This window comes from Chiloscyllium plagiosum, chromosome 17, assembly GCF_004010195.1.
Source record: "Chiloscyllium plagiosum isolate BGI_BamShark_2017 chromosome 17, ASM401019v2, whole genome shotgun sequence".
Lineage (NCBI taxonomy): Eukaryota > Metazoa > Chordata > Chondrichthyes > Orectolobiformes > Hemiscylliidae > Chiloscyllium > Chiloscyllium plagiosum.
This window is the reverse complement of record NC_057726.1, coordinates 26,911,350-26,928,594: the sequence shown is the minus strand read 5'-3', so window position 1 is coordinate 26,928,594 and position 17,245 is coordinate 26,911,350. Positions and strand designations below refer to the sequence as shown.

General features: G+C 42.6%; 1 protein-coding gene across 4 annotated transcripts in view; it reads left to right on the top strand.

Moving 5' to 3' along the window:
- The first annotated feature begins 244 nt into the window (after window positions 1–244).
- LOC122558295 (telomeric repeat-binding factor 2-like) overlaps window positions 245–17,245 on the top strand; it is a 39,106-nt gene continuing 22,105 nt past the window's right edge. For 2 of the 4 annotated variants that reach the window (XM_043706708.1, XM_043706707.1), the window contains exons 1-3: window positions 245–500; window positions 10,391–10,468; window positions 12,734–12,846. In XM_043706708.1, the coding sequence (XP_043562643.1) occupies window positions 290–500; window positions 10,391–10,468; window positions 12,734–12,846 (402 nt within the window). In that variant the 5' untranslated portion in view covers window positions 245–289. The remainder of the gene's footprint in view (window positions 501–10,390; window positions 10,469–12,733; window positions 12,847–17,245) is intronic. The other 2 variants (XM_043706706.1, XM_043706704.1) reach the window with 1 other exon arrangement.

The window sequence follows — 17,245 nt, the reverse complement described above, 5'->3', positions numbered from 1 at the left end:
AAGCAACAGTAATGTATAAATGTTTTACATATTGCATAATGCAGCTATACTTAATATAATGCAACTAGTTCAATAAATAATAAGTGCGAAACGAAAATGCAGTTATTTGTCCAAAAATTGAAATGGTATGAGGAGAGTAATACACATCAAAGATCTATTCTTCAGTTGAACCCTCCGTTTGAACTTTTCACCTTCACAAGATGGCGGTACATTAGCCAGGTGCATCATGGGTTGAGGGGCAGCAGACTGCCCGTGGAAACGCCATTTCCGGTCTATTTTGTTTGAGGAAATGGCGGCGTTTTCGAGATCGCCGCAGACGGAGGTGAGACCGAAGCTGTTATGCACGAGGGACCAAGTGGGTGGTGGTACTGAAGCTGCTTTCCCGGATCTCGAACGAGTAGTGAATGGTTGGACACTCGAGTTTAACTTGCACTGTTCGTTCAATGCACTCCGAGCTGGGCAACATGAGCAGTTTTGCGCCATTCTGAATGTGATAACAGGTGAGGAGAAGGATGGAGTTGTAGGCACACTTTCGTTGTCTACTAAAAACCCAATGCAAACGTGGCCAGGGTTGTCAAAGAGGTATTGCCGGTAGAACCGTTGAACGAATAAGAGCCTTGAACATTTTGTGTGAAGTATTTGGGAGTAAATACTGTTTAAGCTGTTAAGTATCGTAATTTTATGATCGGAATCTCCAGAAAAAGTGAAATCGTCAAAAAGTAAGCAAAAATCCTTTTTATTTTGAAGTATTCTTATATTAATGTTTGAAGCGGAACATTAGTTTCGAACGACAGGCTGGATAGCTGCCAGTGCTTCTCATTCACAGTTTGAAAACTCCTGAGAGTTCTGAGCAATCTTAACAAACTGCAGGAATCTGGCTAACAGTGGTTTGTTGGCGCTGTTGTAGTGAGCAGTTGTATAACGCCAGTTAACTGAGTTGGTTGACGGCTGCTTTGCAATGCAGAATGACGACAGTAGCGTACACTCAATTACCGGCTGAGGTTGCTACCTTACCAACCTCTTCCCCCGCCTGAGGCATGGTGACCCTCTGGTTAAACCACCACTAGTCGTCTCTATCATATGAGAGAGCAGAGCTGTCGTCCTCTGGGACTATGGCAACTTTATCTTTAAACCCAACGTGATTGAGCTCCCCCAAAAAAATTTTTCTAAGCGAGGAAGTGTGTTTCCAAGTCTCTCTCCACTGGAAAAAAAAGTGAGTGGAGGTAAGGCAGGATAACAAGAGTTGCATGGTTCCAGTGAGTGCTTTATTATTTCTGTAGTTTGTCACCTTCCATGAATTAGAGTCATAGAGATGTACAGCATGGCAACAGACCCTTCGGTCCAACCTGTCCACGCTGACCAGATATCCCAACCCAATCTAGTCCCACCCGCCAGCACCCGGCCCATATCCCTCCAAACCCTTCCTGTTCATATACCCATCCAAATGCATCTTAAATGTTGCAATTGTACCATCCTCCACCACATCCTCTGGCAGCTTATTCCATACACGTACCATCCTCTGCGTGAAAAAGTTGCCCCTTAGGTCTCTTTTATATCTTTCCCCTCTCACCCGAAACCTATGCCCTCTAGTTCTGGACTCCCTGACCCCAGGGAAAAGACTTTGTCTATTTATTCTATCCATGCCACTCAATTTTGTAAACCTCTAAAGTCACCCTCAGCCTCTGCTCCAGGGAAAACAGCCCCAACCTGTTCAGCCTCTCCCTATAGCTCACATTCTCCAACCCTGGCAACATCCTTGTAAATATTTTCTGAACCCTTTCAAGTTTCACAACATCTTTCTGCTAGGAAGGAGACCACAATTACATGCAATATTCCAACAGTGGCCTAAGCAATGTCCTGTAAAGCTGCAACATGACCTCCCAACTCCTGTGCTCAATACTCTGACTGATAAAGGAAAGCATACAAAACGCCTTCTTCCCTATCCTATCTACCTGCGAATTCACTTTCAAGGAGCTATGAACCTGCACTCCAAGGTCTCTTTGTTCAGCAACACTCCCTTTGAACTTACCATTAAGTGTATAAGTCCTGCTAAGATTTGCTTTCCCAAAATGCAGCACCTCGCATTTATCTGAATTAAACTCCATCTGCCACTTCTCAGCACATTGGCCCATTTGATCCAGATCCTGTTGTAATCTGAGGTAACCTTTTTCGCTGTCCAATTTTGGTGTCATCTGCAAACTTACTAACTGTGCCTCTTATGCTCACATCCAAATTATTTATATAAATGACAAAAAGTAGAGGACTCAGCACCGATCCTTGTGGCACTCCACTGGTCACAGGCCTCCAGTCTGAAAATCTACTCTCCACCACCACCCTCTGTCTTCTACCTTTGAGCAAGTTCTGTATCCAAATGGCTAGTTCTCCCTGTATTCCATGAGATCTAACCTTGCTAATCAGTCTCCCATTGAAGTCCATGTAGATTACATCCACTGCTCTGCCCTCATCAATCTTCTTTGTTATTTCTTCAAAAAACTGAGACATGGTTTCCCACGCACAAAGCCATGTTGACTATCCCGAATCAGTCCTTGCCTTTCCAAATACGTGTACATGCTGTCCCTCAGGATTCCCTCCACCAACTTGCCCATCACTGAGGTCAGGCTCACCAGTCTATAGTTCCCTGGCATGTCTTTACTGCCCTTCTTAAACAGTGACACCACAATTGCCACCCTGCTACAGGGTGGTTGGGTTGGTTCGTCCGGGTGGCCCAGAGGTGCTCTCTGAATCGCTCCGCAAGTAGGCGGCCTGTCTCCCCAATATAGAGGAGGCCACACCGGCTGCAGCATTTCAACTCCCCCTCCCACTCCACCGAGGATATGCAGGTCATTGGACTCATCCACCGCCAAACCACAACAACGCGACGGTCGGAGGAGGAGCGTCTTATCTTCCGACTGGGAACCCTCCAACCACAGGGGATGAACTTGGACTTCACCAGTTTCTTCATCCCCCCTCCCCCCACCTTGTCTCAGCCGAATCCCTCCAGCCCGGCACCGCCTTCCTGACCTGCAGTCTTCTTCTTGACCTCTCCGCCTCCATCCTACTCCGACCTATCACCCTCACCTTGACCTCTTTCCACCTATCACATTTCCAACGACCCTCCTCCAAGTCCCTCCTCCCTACCTTTTATCTTCTCCTGCTGAACACTCTCTGCTCATTCCTGAAGAAGGGCCTGTGCCCGAAACGTCGAATCTCCTGTTCCCTGGATGTTGCCTGACCTGCTGTGCTGTTCCAGCAATAAAGTTTCAACTTTGATCTCCAGCATCTGCAGACCTCACTTTCTCCTCGAAGATTTATCCACCTTTAACTGCTTCAAGACATCCAGCACTTCCTCCTCTGTAATCTGGATATTTTGCAAGATGTCACCATCTATTTCCCTACATTCTATATCTTCCATATCCTTTTCCACAGTAAATACTGATGCAAAATATTCATTCATTTTCTGTGGCTCCACACAAAGGCTGCCTTGCTGATCTTTGAGGGGCCCTATTCTCTCCCTAGTTACCCTTTTGTCCTTAATATATTTGTAAAAACCTTTTGGATTCTCCTTAATTCTATTTGCCAACGCTATCTCATGTCCCCATTTTGCCCTTCTGATTTCCCTCTTAAGTATACTCCTACTTCCTTTATACTCTTTTAAGGGTTCACTCGATCTATCCTGTCTATACCTGACATATGCTTCCTTCTTTTTCTTAACCAAACCCTCAATTTCTTTTGTAATTTCTTTAGCATTCCCTATACCTACCAGCCTTCCCTTTCACACTGACAGGAATATACTTTCTCTGGATTCTTGTTATCTCATTTCTGAAGGCTTCCCATTTTTCAGCCGTCCCATTATCTGCAAACATCTGCTTCCAATTAGCTTTCGAAGGTTCTTGCCTAATACCATCAAAATTGGCCTTTCTCCAATTTAGAACTTCAACTTTTAGATCTGGTCTATCCTTTTCCATCACTATTTTAAAACAAATAGAATTATGGTTGCTGGCCCTAAAGTGCTCTCCCACTGACACCTCAGTCATCTGCCCTGCCTTATTTCCCAAGAGTGGGTCAAGTTTTGCACCTTCTCTAGTAGGTACATCCACATACTGAATCAGAAAATTGTCTTGTACACACTTAACAAATTCCTCTCCAACTAAACCTTTAACACTATGGTAGTCCCAGTTGATGTTTGGAAAGTTAAAATCCCCTACCATAACTACCCTATTATTCTTACAGATAGCAGAGATCTCCTTACAAGTTTGTTACTCAATTTCCCTCTGACTATTAGGGGGTCTATAATACAATCCCAATGAGGTGATCATTCCTTTCTTATTTCTCAGTTCCACCCAAGTAACTTCACTGGATGTATTTCCGGGAATATCCTCCCTCAGCACAGCTGTAATGCTATCCCTTATCAAAAATGCCACTCCCCACTCTTTCTATCCTTCCTGTAGCATTTGTATCCTGGAACATTAAGCTGCCAGTCCCTGAGCCATGTTTCTGTAATTGCTATGATATCCCAGTCCCATGTTCCTAACCATGCCCTGAGTTCATCTGCCTTCCCTGTAAGGCCCCTTGCATTGAAATAAATGCAGTTTAATTTATTAGTCCTACCTTGTCCCTCCCTGCCCTGACTGTTTGATTCACTTCTGTTCTCAACTGTACCAGTCTCAGATCGATTTCTTTCCCCACTACCTCCCTGGTTCTCCCCCCCACCTTACTGGTTTGAATCCTCCCAAGCTTTTCGAGCAAAGTTCCCTGCCAGTATATTAGTCCCCTTACAATTTAGGTACAATCCGTCTGTCCTTGTACAGGTCACTTGTACCCCAAAAGTGATTCCAATGATCCAAAAATGTGAATCCTTCTCCCATACACCAGCTCCTCAGCCATGCATTCCTTTACTCTATCCTCCTCTTCCTGCCCTCACTAGCTCGTAGCACTGGGAGTAATCCAGATATTACTACCCTTGAGGAACTACCCTTTAATTACTACCCTTTAAATTTCTGCCTAACACTCTGTAATCTCCCTTCAGAATCTCAACCTTTTCCCTTCCTGTATCGTTGGTTCCAATGTGGACAATGACCTCTTGCTGGCCCCTCTTCCCCCGTGAGAACATTCTGCACCCTCTCCGAGACATCCTTGATCCTGGCTCCAGGGAAACAGCACACCATTCTGCTTTTTCTCTGCTGGCCACAGAAACATCTGTCTGTACCTTGGACTGGAGAATCCCCTAACACAATTGATCTCTTGGAAGCCAACGTACCCCTCGTTGCATTAGAGCCAGTCTCAATACCAGAAACTTGGCTGTTGGTGCTACGTTCCCCTGAGAATCCATCACCCCCTACATTTTCTAAAATAGCATACTTGTTTGAAATGGGTATATCCACAAAAGACTCCTGCCGTAGGTGCTGACCTCTCTTGCCCTTCCTGGAGTTAACCCATCTATGATACTGTATCTGAGACTTTCCCCCCTTCCTATAACTGCCATTCATCACATACTGTTGATGTTGCAAATTCCTCATCGGTTCTATCTGTCTTCCAACCGATCTATTCGATCTGCTAAGATTTGCAACCAACAGCATTTATTGTATATATAATCTGCAGTAACTCTTAAACTCTCTTCAAACTCACATCTGCTAAGATTCGCATCCAACAGCATTTATGGCAGATATAATCTGCAGTAACCCTTAAACTCAATTTAAACTACCATATCTGACAAGAAGTACATATCATTGCAAAGGCTATTTTTGCTCCTTCACAATCGAAAGACCCAGAAAATAACACTGACTTATTCCTCTACAAAACACGGCACTAGGTTAAATTAAGAGCTATGGCTTATATTTTAAGTTTAACCAAGAGACGTATCTCCAAAAACATATAATCAAGAAAGAACCCACTGTACTCACTAATACAGCCTTTCTCTTGGACAGATTTAAAACAACAATTAACTTATCTGATTCTGTGTTGTGAACTTCGCCCAAACCGGTTCCTCCAAGATTAGTTGTGAAATTCACTGTTTGTTAATTTTCCCAGATGCACTCTGATGTCCAGCAACACATGAATTCAAAAACAGCAAAGGCAGTAACTGTGCAGGTTCTCTCTCTCTCTCCTGCACTGTCCTCACCATGTTGTCTTCATGATGTGATGGGCAGGTTTGTGCGATATGTTTGGGAGCTCTACACTTGAGCCTAAATAGCCACTACCCTCTGGTTCAAACACTGTATTTGTATTCTGCTCTAGTACACTGATGTACCTATGTAAGGTATGATTTGGCTTGTTAGCATTCCAAACAATACTTTTCACTCTCAGTACATGTGACAATAACAAATAAAATCAAAACTCTTCTCTCCAGTCATCAAAAAGTATGGTGCTGGAAAAACACGACTGGTCAGGCAGTATCTGAGGAGCAGGAGAGTTGAAGTTTCGAGCATAAGCTCTTCATCAGGAATGCGTCTCGAGCTTACACTTGAAACTATGACTCTTCGGCTCCTTGGATGCTGCCCTCACCGGCCGTGCTTTTCCAGCACCACATTGACTCTGATCTCCAGCATCTGCAGTCCTCGCTTTCTCCCAGTCTTCTCTCCAGTATATAAACGAGGTAAGTCTCCAGTATATAAGCCTGTTACTCCCACCAGTCTATTTATAGTAGCAGAAGGCAATTCAATCAAACATACTTCATGAAGCTCAAGGAAGGCTTGATGCATTTGTAAATTGATTTCAGCATCCATCTTTAATGGCAAGTTTACATCTTGTAGGAGCAAATTACTGCAGATGTTGAAGTTTATACTGAAAACAACAAATGCTGGAGAATATAGCCGGTCAGACAGCATCCATGGAGAGAGAGCAAGCTAACGTTTTGAGTCCAGATGCATTTCATCAGAGCTGAAGTGAAGTGTAGAGGGGACAGCATGTATGCATTGTTACATTCTTATAAATAATAAATGCATTGAAACTCGATGGTTACTGATGGTCAAAGGCCAATTGTATTTTTCACTTTCATTGTTTTGCCTTTTGCTCAGCACACAATTCAACATTTGCGATGCTTGCTTGTAACAATTTATTCATTGTCTCCAATCAAAACCTCAGCAAATATAAGACTGAAAAGCACATAGAAATTTTCTGATGATAGACTCCATTTTGTTTAAGAATGTCCTAACTAATTTCATCATCTGTGGGTCATCATTTGATTTAAGTCTGATGTAGGACATCCCTAAGCTGACAATTGATGTCAGTCATTATTAGTGCTTGTGGGAACCTCTGCAGATGTGCCACATATCCTCAGGGTTAAATGTTGCAAACTTTATGTAGATGGTCCTTGAAACATACTGAATCAAATTTCAATGCTGGCATCTACTCAGAACAGTCAGCTGCAGTGTTTTCACAAGAGAAATGTTCTGCAGAATTTTATAAGATTTTTTTTCCTCAAGATGTTCTTTATTGCTTGCACTGACCAGCTTGATGCCACTTATTCTGAGACAGTTTCTCATCAAAGACTCCTTTGCGGGATTCTGTCATCATTCATTCAGGAAATGCGACCTGATCATCTAAATTGCATTTCCTGGCGGTCCTCATGCTGTTGAGCCCAGCATAATGAAGGTCCTCATTATTGTGACTTTTGTCTTGCATTGAGTTGACTCAGTGGATCTCAGGAGTCTTCACTGGAAGAGTTGCAGAGCAGAAGATTAATGTTGAATTATACCAGGCAATTCTCCTTGTGACTGTTGAATTGTGTAAAATTTTGAGTCTGTGCCTTGCAGAAGAGAAGTGACAACAATGGTCTGATCTGCTTAATGTGGAACAATTGCAGAAGAATGATGTTCAAACCTGAATGGCAGCCATGTACAGTCCACTCAAATTAAGAAATTGAATTACTATTTTGTTGTCTTTTTCAGTAACCGAAGTTGTACAAGGCATTTTTTGTTTATAAAATGCACTGAACTGGCTGCATTCATTGACGCGGGAGACCTGAGACTTCCATGCTGAATCAAATTGACACATTTAAGATGTCAAATACAATAATTCTTTAATGTAATATTAAGGAATGTTTTGCATTAGGAATACGTTATAACCTCCATCCTTCTAGCCAGTGAACCTCTGCCCGTGTTCTCATCGCACAAGTGGCAGGCAGTGCCTATCTCTAACAAATATAATAATGTACTCATCTCATATTTAGTTTCAACATTACTGTTATTGAAACCTCTGTCACCAAATTTCTGTGGGCTACCAGTGACCAAAAATTTAACTAGACCATGTGTATAACTCCCATGTTGAGGGTGTGGTGCTGGAAAAGCAAAGCAGGTCAGGCAGCTTCTGAGAAGCAGGAGAGTTGACGTTTCACGCACAAGTCCTTTATCAGGAATGAGGCTGTGAGCTGAAGGGTGGTGGGCTGGGGGAATGTAGTTGAGAGTGTGATAGGTAGATGGAGGTGGGGATAATCGTGATAGATCAGAGAGGAGGGTGGAGTAGATAAGTGGGAAGGAAGATGGGGAGGTAGGACAGGTCGTGAGGACAGTGCCAAGTTGGAAGGTTGGATCTGGGATAAGGTGGGGGGGGAATTGGTGAAATCCACATTGATGCCATGGGGTTGGAGGCTCCTGAGGCGGAAGATAAGATGTTCTTCCTCCAGGCGTCGGGTGGTTAGAGAGTGGCCATGGAGGAGGCCCAGAATCTGCATGTCCTTGACGGATTGGGAGGGGGAGTTGAAGTGTTTGGCCACAGTCTGTTGAGTTTGGTTTGTGTGGGTGTCCCAGGGTTGTTCTCTGAAGCGTTTTGCGGAGGTGTTTGGTGATGGGAGGTGAGGTTGTGGTCGAGGGAGTGTTTTGTTCGAGTTGGCGCCTAGCTTCAGTGGTGTAGAGCTCGGTGTGCAAAATTTCCATTGCACCGCCGCTGCGGCCTCCCCCCCGGTCCCCTGGTGAGGTTGGGGTTGTAGCGAAGGGAGTGGAGGGCTGCAAGCTGTGAGGGTGAGAGATTGGAGTGAGTGAGGGGGATAGACAGGTTGAGGTGGTCAATGTCGTGGTGGCAGTTGGAAATAAGAGATTAAGGGTGCCTAACAGACTGGCATGGGCTGTCCAGGTGTATGGGCTGTGTTGGAGGCGGGCAAAAAGGTCCTCGGAAGGTGGGCAGGAGTCTTGATGGGAAAAGTAAGCCTTTGAGGTGCAGGCAGCAGAAGAAGTGTTCGATGTTACAATGTGTGTTGAATTTGCTGATCCGGGGAGTGGAGGGGGATGAAGGTCAGGCCTTTGCTGAGGACTGATTCTTCATCCTCAGTGAGGGGGAGGTCTGGGGTGATGGTGAAAACTCGCCAGGGCTAGGAGCTGGGACCTGATAGAGGGCTGGAGCCGGGAGTGGAGTTGGAGACTGTGACTGGAGTGGGCATGATAGTTGAGGGATCAGGGTGATGTCATTTGTGAAATGACATTCAACTGGGGCGTTGGGGGTGGATGTAGTGACAGGGATCTGCAGTGGGTGTGTTGGCAATGTTCAGGTGAGTGGCATCAGTAGTGACGGAAGTGGTCGCAGCGGCGGAAGTGGTGAAACGCTTGGCGTAGGTAATGTTGGTGGGGACGGAAGGTGGCAACAAAGGGGGTGGAAGTACCATGGTTGAGAGTGTGGTGCTGGAAAAGCACAGCAGCATCTGAGGAGCAGGAGATGATTCCTGATGAAGAGCTTATGCCTGAAACATCAATTCTCCTGCTCCTTGGATGCTGTCTGACCTCTTGTGCTTTTCCAACACCACGCTCTCGACTCTAATCTCCATCATCTGCAGTCCTCACTTTCCCCTAGTATAAGTACCATGGCTACAAGAACAAATCAAAGATTAGAAATCTCAAGTAACTCACCTCCTGACTCTCCATAGCCTGTCCACTATTTACAAGGTATGTATCAAGAGTATACTGCAATATTGTCTATAGTTTTGTGAACATAGCTGTCAAAATTCATGAAGCTCAACTCCACCCAATAAAGCTCTTGATTGACACTCCAACCACCATCCTAAAATTCATGAGTAATTTCACGATCACACGCTGGCATTGGTACAAGCTGTTTTCAAGATGTACTTCAATGATTTGCCAAGCCTCCTTTGACCATATCTTCTAAAGGCACCACATATAGCGTTGAAAAGGAGAAGGGCAGTCATCACATAATGCTGCTACCTGCAAGTTCCCCTCTAAGCCACACCATGTTCTAAATCAGAACCATATCAATATTCCTTCACCTTTGCTAGGTTAAAAACTCAAAGCTAACTTCTCCAAAGGAATTAAAATGATCAACAAATCATGATTTAATTCTTAGATTAATTTGTGGACAAAAAAAGCTGAACCACCTCATGATGAAAGTGAATGTTATCTACTTCTGATTTAAATTTGATTTTTTTTTCTTTTTCCCATCTCAATTATAGCTATCTTAAATCGACCATACGTTGACACAGATGAGATTGGAAAGAAACTTCTAGCAATACAATTTCTATCCAAATTTGGTAAGTGAATGTAGGAAAGTTAAATCAATTGATCATTAAGGTTGTAATTGGACAAATGGATAAACTCAAGATAGTCAGGAAAATTCATTGTTATTTTGTGAAAGCAAAATCATGTTTGACCAACTTATTAGAACTCTTGGAATGAATGATTGTGTACTTTGGATAAGGGGGACCATGTGATGTACTGTACTTGGATCTCCTGAAGGTATTGGATAAGGTTCCACAAGCCATTATTATGCCAAGTAGGAGCTCCTGGTATTCGAAGTAACATACTAGAATGGATAGAAGATTGGTTGGCAGAAAACAGAACACTCATAAAGATGTCTTTTTTAGATTAGCAGGATGGTATGTCTGGGATCACGCAGGGATCTTTTATACTAGACAGTTAGATTAGGGGATTGGAAGCATAGTGGCTGACATTGCAGATCAGGCATTTGGATGGGTATATAAATAGGAAGGGTTTGGTGGGATATGGGCCGGGTGCTGGTAGGTGGGACTCGATTGGGTTGGGATATCTGGTTCGCATGGATGGGTTGGACAAAAGATGGACATGCTGTACATCTCGATGACTCTAAGTAGGAGTGTCTTTTGTGAAGATGGAATCACAAGGACGTATGGACAGGTGAGTGAATGAGCAAACGTCTGGCAGATGAAGTATAATGTGGGAAAATGTGCAGTTGTTCATTTGTGCATTAATAATAAAATAACATAGTATTATTTGAACAGGACAACTGCAGAACTCTGACGTAAGTTAGTGCATGTATACTGCAAAATGTTAGTACATGTATACTGCAAGTAATTACTATTCACAATATGCATTATGATGTAGATGAGGATATGAAATATAATATCTCCATGTTTGCAGACAACAAAGCTGGGTGGAAGGATGAACTGAGGATGCAGATCTGCTTCAGTGTGATTTGGGCAAGTTGAAAGAATGGGCAAATGCAGAAGTACAGTGTGGATGAATGTAAGGTTATCGACTTTGGTAGCAAAATAGCACAGCAGATTGGGCAATTGATTGGGAAAGGGGAACGTGCAATATGATCTTGATGTCCTTGTGCATCAGGTGCTGAAAGTAAGGATGCAGTTGCTGCAGGCAGTGATGAAAGCCAATGGTATGTTGACTTGTCTAGTGAGGATGAGAGAACAGGAGCTAGGATGTTTTACTGCAATTGGACAGGATGTTGGTGAGAATACATAGCGAATATTATGTTGCGTTTTAGTCTTATTATATTATAGACTGGATTATATTCACTAACGTTGAGAAGAATGAGGGCAGTTCTTTTTAGAATAGAGATGAGAAATATCTTCACCCAGAGATTGGTACTCATGTGGCATTCTCTGCCACTTACAGTAGTTGAGGCCAAAACACTGAATGTTTTCAAGAAAGAGTTAGACATCATTCCTAAGGCTAAAGGGTATGGGAATAAAGTGGGAGCAGTACTGAGTTAGATGATCAGCCATCCTCCTGTTGAATGGATAGGTTTAAAAGGCCAAATGGCCAGACTCCTATTTTGTATGTTTCTATGTTACAAAGGCTAATGCAATGCTATCCGTTATTACAAAAGGAATTGGACATAACATTGAGGAGGTCATGCTTCAGTTATAGATCACTTCTTGAATAATATATACATTTTCGTCTCATTATTTCAGGAAGTATGCAAATTAATTGAAGGAAGTTCAGAGCTAGTCTATTAGATTGATACTTGGAATTTACAGTGTCTTTTGAGGAAGATTCAACCGACTGGACTTGTTTTCATTTGAGTTTAGAAGAGAGATAGTTGATATGCAGTTTAAAAAAATCTGAATGGCCTTGACAAGGTGGATGTAGAAAAAATGTTAACTTGTGGGTGATCCAGAATTAAGGGACACTTTTAAAATTGGGGTTGGCCTTATTGGACAAAGATGAGGGGAATTTTGTTGAAGATTCTGCAACTTCGGAACTTTTTGCCTCAGAATGCTGTGGATGGATCATGGGATATTTTTAAGGCAGAAGTAGATATAGGATAATAAAGAAGTAGATAGGAAATTGGAATTCTGAGCACAACTCGATCAAGCGTAATCTTATTCAATGGCAGAGTAAGCAATGGCAGAATATAATGGCATATTTCTGGTCCTAACCTGTGTGTATGTACATATTCCTATTGTCAAAACATTGTCTTCATACATAATCAAAGCATTTAAATCAGTATAGCTGGTTTATTTTGTGCATAGTTGTATGTGATCAGAGTGAATTTAAATGCAACATGTTTTCATTTACAGAGAATGATGCCATATCATTGGAATCTGTTTTAACAATTCTGGATCAGATGAAGGCAGAGTTCTCACTGAGTGAGGATTTGTTCCAAGAGGTCAGAGGAGCTGTGGTGCAGCAGGTTTGTTCATTACACTGATTTTTAAAATAAACTTGTGCATTCAAATTTCTTGAAACAACAAACATGGCAGGAGTAATTATTCGCTTCTGGGCCGCTCCTTTTATTTACTCTTTTGTTTTTTCCCCAAAGGCAGTTCACAACTATGCATCATGTCACGATATGATCAAAAAAGAAACTGAAATTTTCTGTTTTTGTTTAACCTCCCCAGCATCCACAGTTCTTCGTTGTTTTACTGTCAGAAATAGATCTGTCAAAATTTTAAAATCACAATTCCTACATAATGTTTTCTTCCAATTACGCTTTTGTACAGATAAAATGTTACAAGTTCAAAGATTCTTCTTCAGATCGAAACAGGGACACAAAATTTGTGGTTTATGCCGTTGACAAAGGAGGTGGAGGAGTGAGTAGATCAGATGGTCAGGGTGCCCAAAGCAAAAGACATATGAGTGCTTATAGTGGTAAAGGAGAGATTGTGATGTAAATAAGTGAAAATGGTATGTTTGAATAGGAGAAAATAGGTCAATCTTGCTGAAAGCACAGCAAGTAAGACAAACAAGAAGTGGGTAGGGTAATCAACATAGAATACAGTGTTAATGTTCTGATGTTGTTGATCTCAATAATGAGCCCTGAAGGCTGTAAAGTGTCTAAGCAGAAAATGAGGTTCTGATCTTCCAACTTTCTGTTGAACTTTACTGTAACATTGCACCAGGCCTGTGTTGGAATTCTTGGCGTGAGAGCAAGATGGTTTATTGAAATAACAAGGAATTAGAAGGTGGGTAAATTCTTACAGATAGAAGAGGTATTTTGCCAAGCAATCATCCAGTCTGTATTTGGTCCCACCAGTGTAAAGAAGACTGCATAGTGAGCAGTGAATACAATTGCCTAGATTGAAAGTAAATTGTTGCCTACTAGAAGATGTGTTTGAAGAGTGAGGAGGGAGGAAGATAAAATAGCAAGTGTTAGATCTTCTTTGCATCAGAGGTGCCATGAGATATGGGGGTGAGCTAAGAGATCATTTGGAGTGATAGAAGATTGGACAAGGATGTTGTGGAGGGGATGATCCCTGAAGAATGCTGACCTGGAGGGGAGTGGAAGATAGGTTTGTAAGTGGTGTAAATGGCAGAGGATAATCCTTTGAATGCAGAGGGCAAGGGAACCTTATTGTTCTGTTAGGGAGGGAAGAAATGTGGGTAATGGATTGGACATAGCGCTCTCAGCCACGTGGGGGACAGGATTTCTTGATTGAGGAGAAAGGACCCCAGTGGAATGTGGCATTTTAAGAACACATGGCAGAAACACTGGGAGAATGGAATGGAATCCTTTCAGGAACCAGAGCTGTAGGGAAGTCTACTTAAAGTAACTGAGAGACAGTGGATTTATTGGAAATTGGCCAACAGCCTATTGCCAGAAATGCAATCACTGGAATCAAGGAAAGCACGGGTTCAGTCTAGGATGGGCTAAGGGAAGGATAGAAGCTGGAAGCAAAACTGATGCATTTTTCAATTCTGGACAAGAGTGGGAAGCAGCACTGATGACATCATCATTGTACGAGAGAAAAAGTTGATTTATTTCCTCCTCCTGTTTGAACATACTAGTCTCGCTTATTTTATATCTCAATCAATCCTTTGCCACCATTAACATTCCCATTGTCTTTTGCTTTGGGCACATTCAGTCTGATCCATTCCTGCTTTCCCTTTGTCAACACCATAAAACCCATTATTTTCCAGCTCGCTTCAGGTACTCTAGAAGAGTAAGTGGATTTTAAACGTTAATGTTGTTTCTCCATCCATAGATGCTGCCACACCTGTTGAGTTTGTCCAGTTTTCTGCTTTTGCTTGGTTCACTTTATCATGTTGACTAAAAAGTCTAAATGCTCTCGCTTTATTTTCTCGTTGATTTTCCCAGTGACTAAGTATGATACGAAGTAAAACTCAGTTACTCAGAAGCCATAATATCTAAATGTTGAACTTTTGCACAATGCAGGTAGACTCACCAAAGAGTGTTACATGTTAGAGGTACCATCTCTTGGATGAGTTGTTGAGGTGAAACCCTGATTGTCATTTCAGGTGAATGCAACCAATCCTGTGGCACTGTACAGGAGAACAAGGGAGTTATTCTGGTGTTCTTGTCAAAATTTATCTTTTGGCATATGTCACCAATATTTTCTGATTACTCATCTCATTTCCATTTATGGTACTTTGTTACTGCAAATGATACTTAATTTTCTGTGAAATTCTTTGGAGGATCCTGAGGACTTCACATAGACGGGTTAACTCCAGGAAATGTGAGAGAGGTAGGCAGTATTGCAGGAGTCTTCTGTGGCTATCCCCATTTCAAACAAGCATGCTATTTTGGCAAATGTAGGGTATGATGGATTCTCTGGGGAACGTAGCACGAACAACCAAGTTTCTGGTATTGAGATTGGCTCTAAGGTAATGAGAGGTATGTCTGGTTCCAAGTGATGGATCGTGTGAGGGGACTGTCTAGTCCAAGGTATAGACAGACGTTTCTGTGGCCAGCAGCAGCAAATCAGAATGGTGTGTTGCTTCCCTGGTGCCAGGGTCAAGGATGTCTCGGAGGGTGCAATGTTCTCAAGGGGGAAAGGCGCCAGCAGGAGGTCATTACACACATTGGAACCAACAACATCGGAAGGGAAAAGATTGAGATTCTGAAGGGAGATTACAGAGAGTTAGGCAGAAATTTAAAAAGGAGATCCTCATGAGAAGTAATATCTGGATTACTACTGATGCTGCGATCTAGAGAGGTTAGGAATAGAAGGATAGAGCAGATGAATGCATGGCTGAGGAGCTGGTATATGGGAGAAAGGTTCACATTTTTTTTGGATCGTTGGAAGTTCTTTTGGGGTAGAAGTGACCTGTACAAGAAGGACAGGTTGTACCTGAATTGGAAGGGGACTAATATACTGGCAGGGAGATTTGCTAGAGCTGCTCGGGAAGATTTAAACTAGTAAGGTTGGGGGGGGGGGGAGAAACCCAGGGAAATAGTGAGGAAAGAGATCAATCCGAGACTGGTACAGTTGAGAACAAAAGAGAGCAAACAGTCAGGGACAAAACAGAGAACAAGGTAGGACTGATAAATTAAACTGCATTTATTTCAATGCAAGGGGCCTTACAGGGAAGGCAGATGAACTCAGGGCATGGTTAGGAACATGGGACTGGGATATCATAGCAATTACAGAAACATGGCTACAGAATTGGCAGCTTAATGTTCCAGGATACAAATGCTACAGGGAGAATAGAAAGGGAGGCAAGAGAGGAAGGGGAGTGGCATTTTTGATAAGGGATAGCATTACAGCTGTACTGAGGGAGGATATTCTTGGAAATGCATCCAGGGAACTTAATTGGGTAGAACTAAGAAACGAGTGAGGGATGATCACCTTATTGGGATTGCATTATTGACCTCCTAATATCCAGAGGGAAATTGAGAAACAAATTTATAAGGAGATCTCAGTTATCTATAAGAACAATAGGGTGGTTATGGTAGGGGATTTTAACTTTCCAAACATACATTGGGACTGCCATAGTGTTAAGGATTTAGATGGAGAGGGATTTGTTAAGTATGTACAAGAAACACTTCTGATTCAGTATGTGGATGTACCAACTAGAGAAGGTGGAAATCTTGACCTACTCTTGGGAAGTAAGGCAGGGCAGGTGGCTGAGGGGTCAGTGGGGGAGTTCTTTGGGTCCAGCAACCACAACTCTATTAGTTTTAAAACAGTGATGGAAAAGGATAGACCATATCTAAAAGTTGAAGTTCTAAATTGCAGAAAGGCCAGTTTTGATGGTATTAAGCAAGAACTTTCAAAAGCTGATTGGGGGCAGATGTTCGCAGATAAAGGGACGGCTGGAAAATGGGAAGCCTTCAGAAATGAGACAACTAGAGTCCAGAGAAAGTATATTCCTGTCAGGATGAAAGGAAAGGCTGGTAGATATAAGGAATGCTGGACGACTAAAGAAATTGAGGGTTTGGTTAAGAAAAAGAAGGAAGCATATGTAAGGTATAGACAGGATAGATCGAGTGAATCCTTAGAGTATAAAGGCAGTAGGAGTATACTTAAGAGGGAAATCAGGAGGGCAAAAAGGGGACATGAGATAGCTTTGGCAAATAGAATTAAGGAGAATCTAATGTGTTTTTACAAATACATTAAGGACAAAAGGTTAACTAGGGAGAGAATAGGGCCCCTCAAAGATCACAGGGTGGCCCTTGTGCGGAGCCACAGGAGATGGGGGCGATACTAAATGAGTATTTACTGTGGAAAGGACATGGAAGATATAGAATGTAGGGAAATAGGTGGTGACGTCTTGAAAAATGTCCATATTACAGAGGAGGAAGTGCTCCTCTGTCTTGAAAAGCATAAAAGTGGATAAGTCCTCAGGAT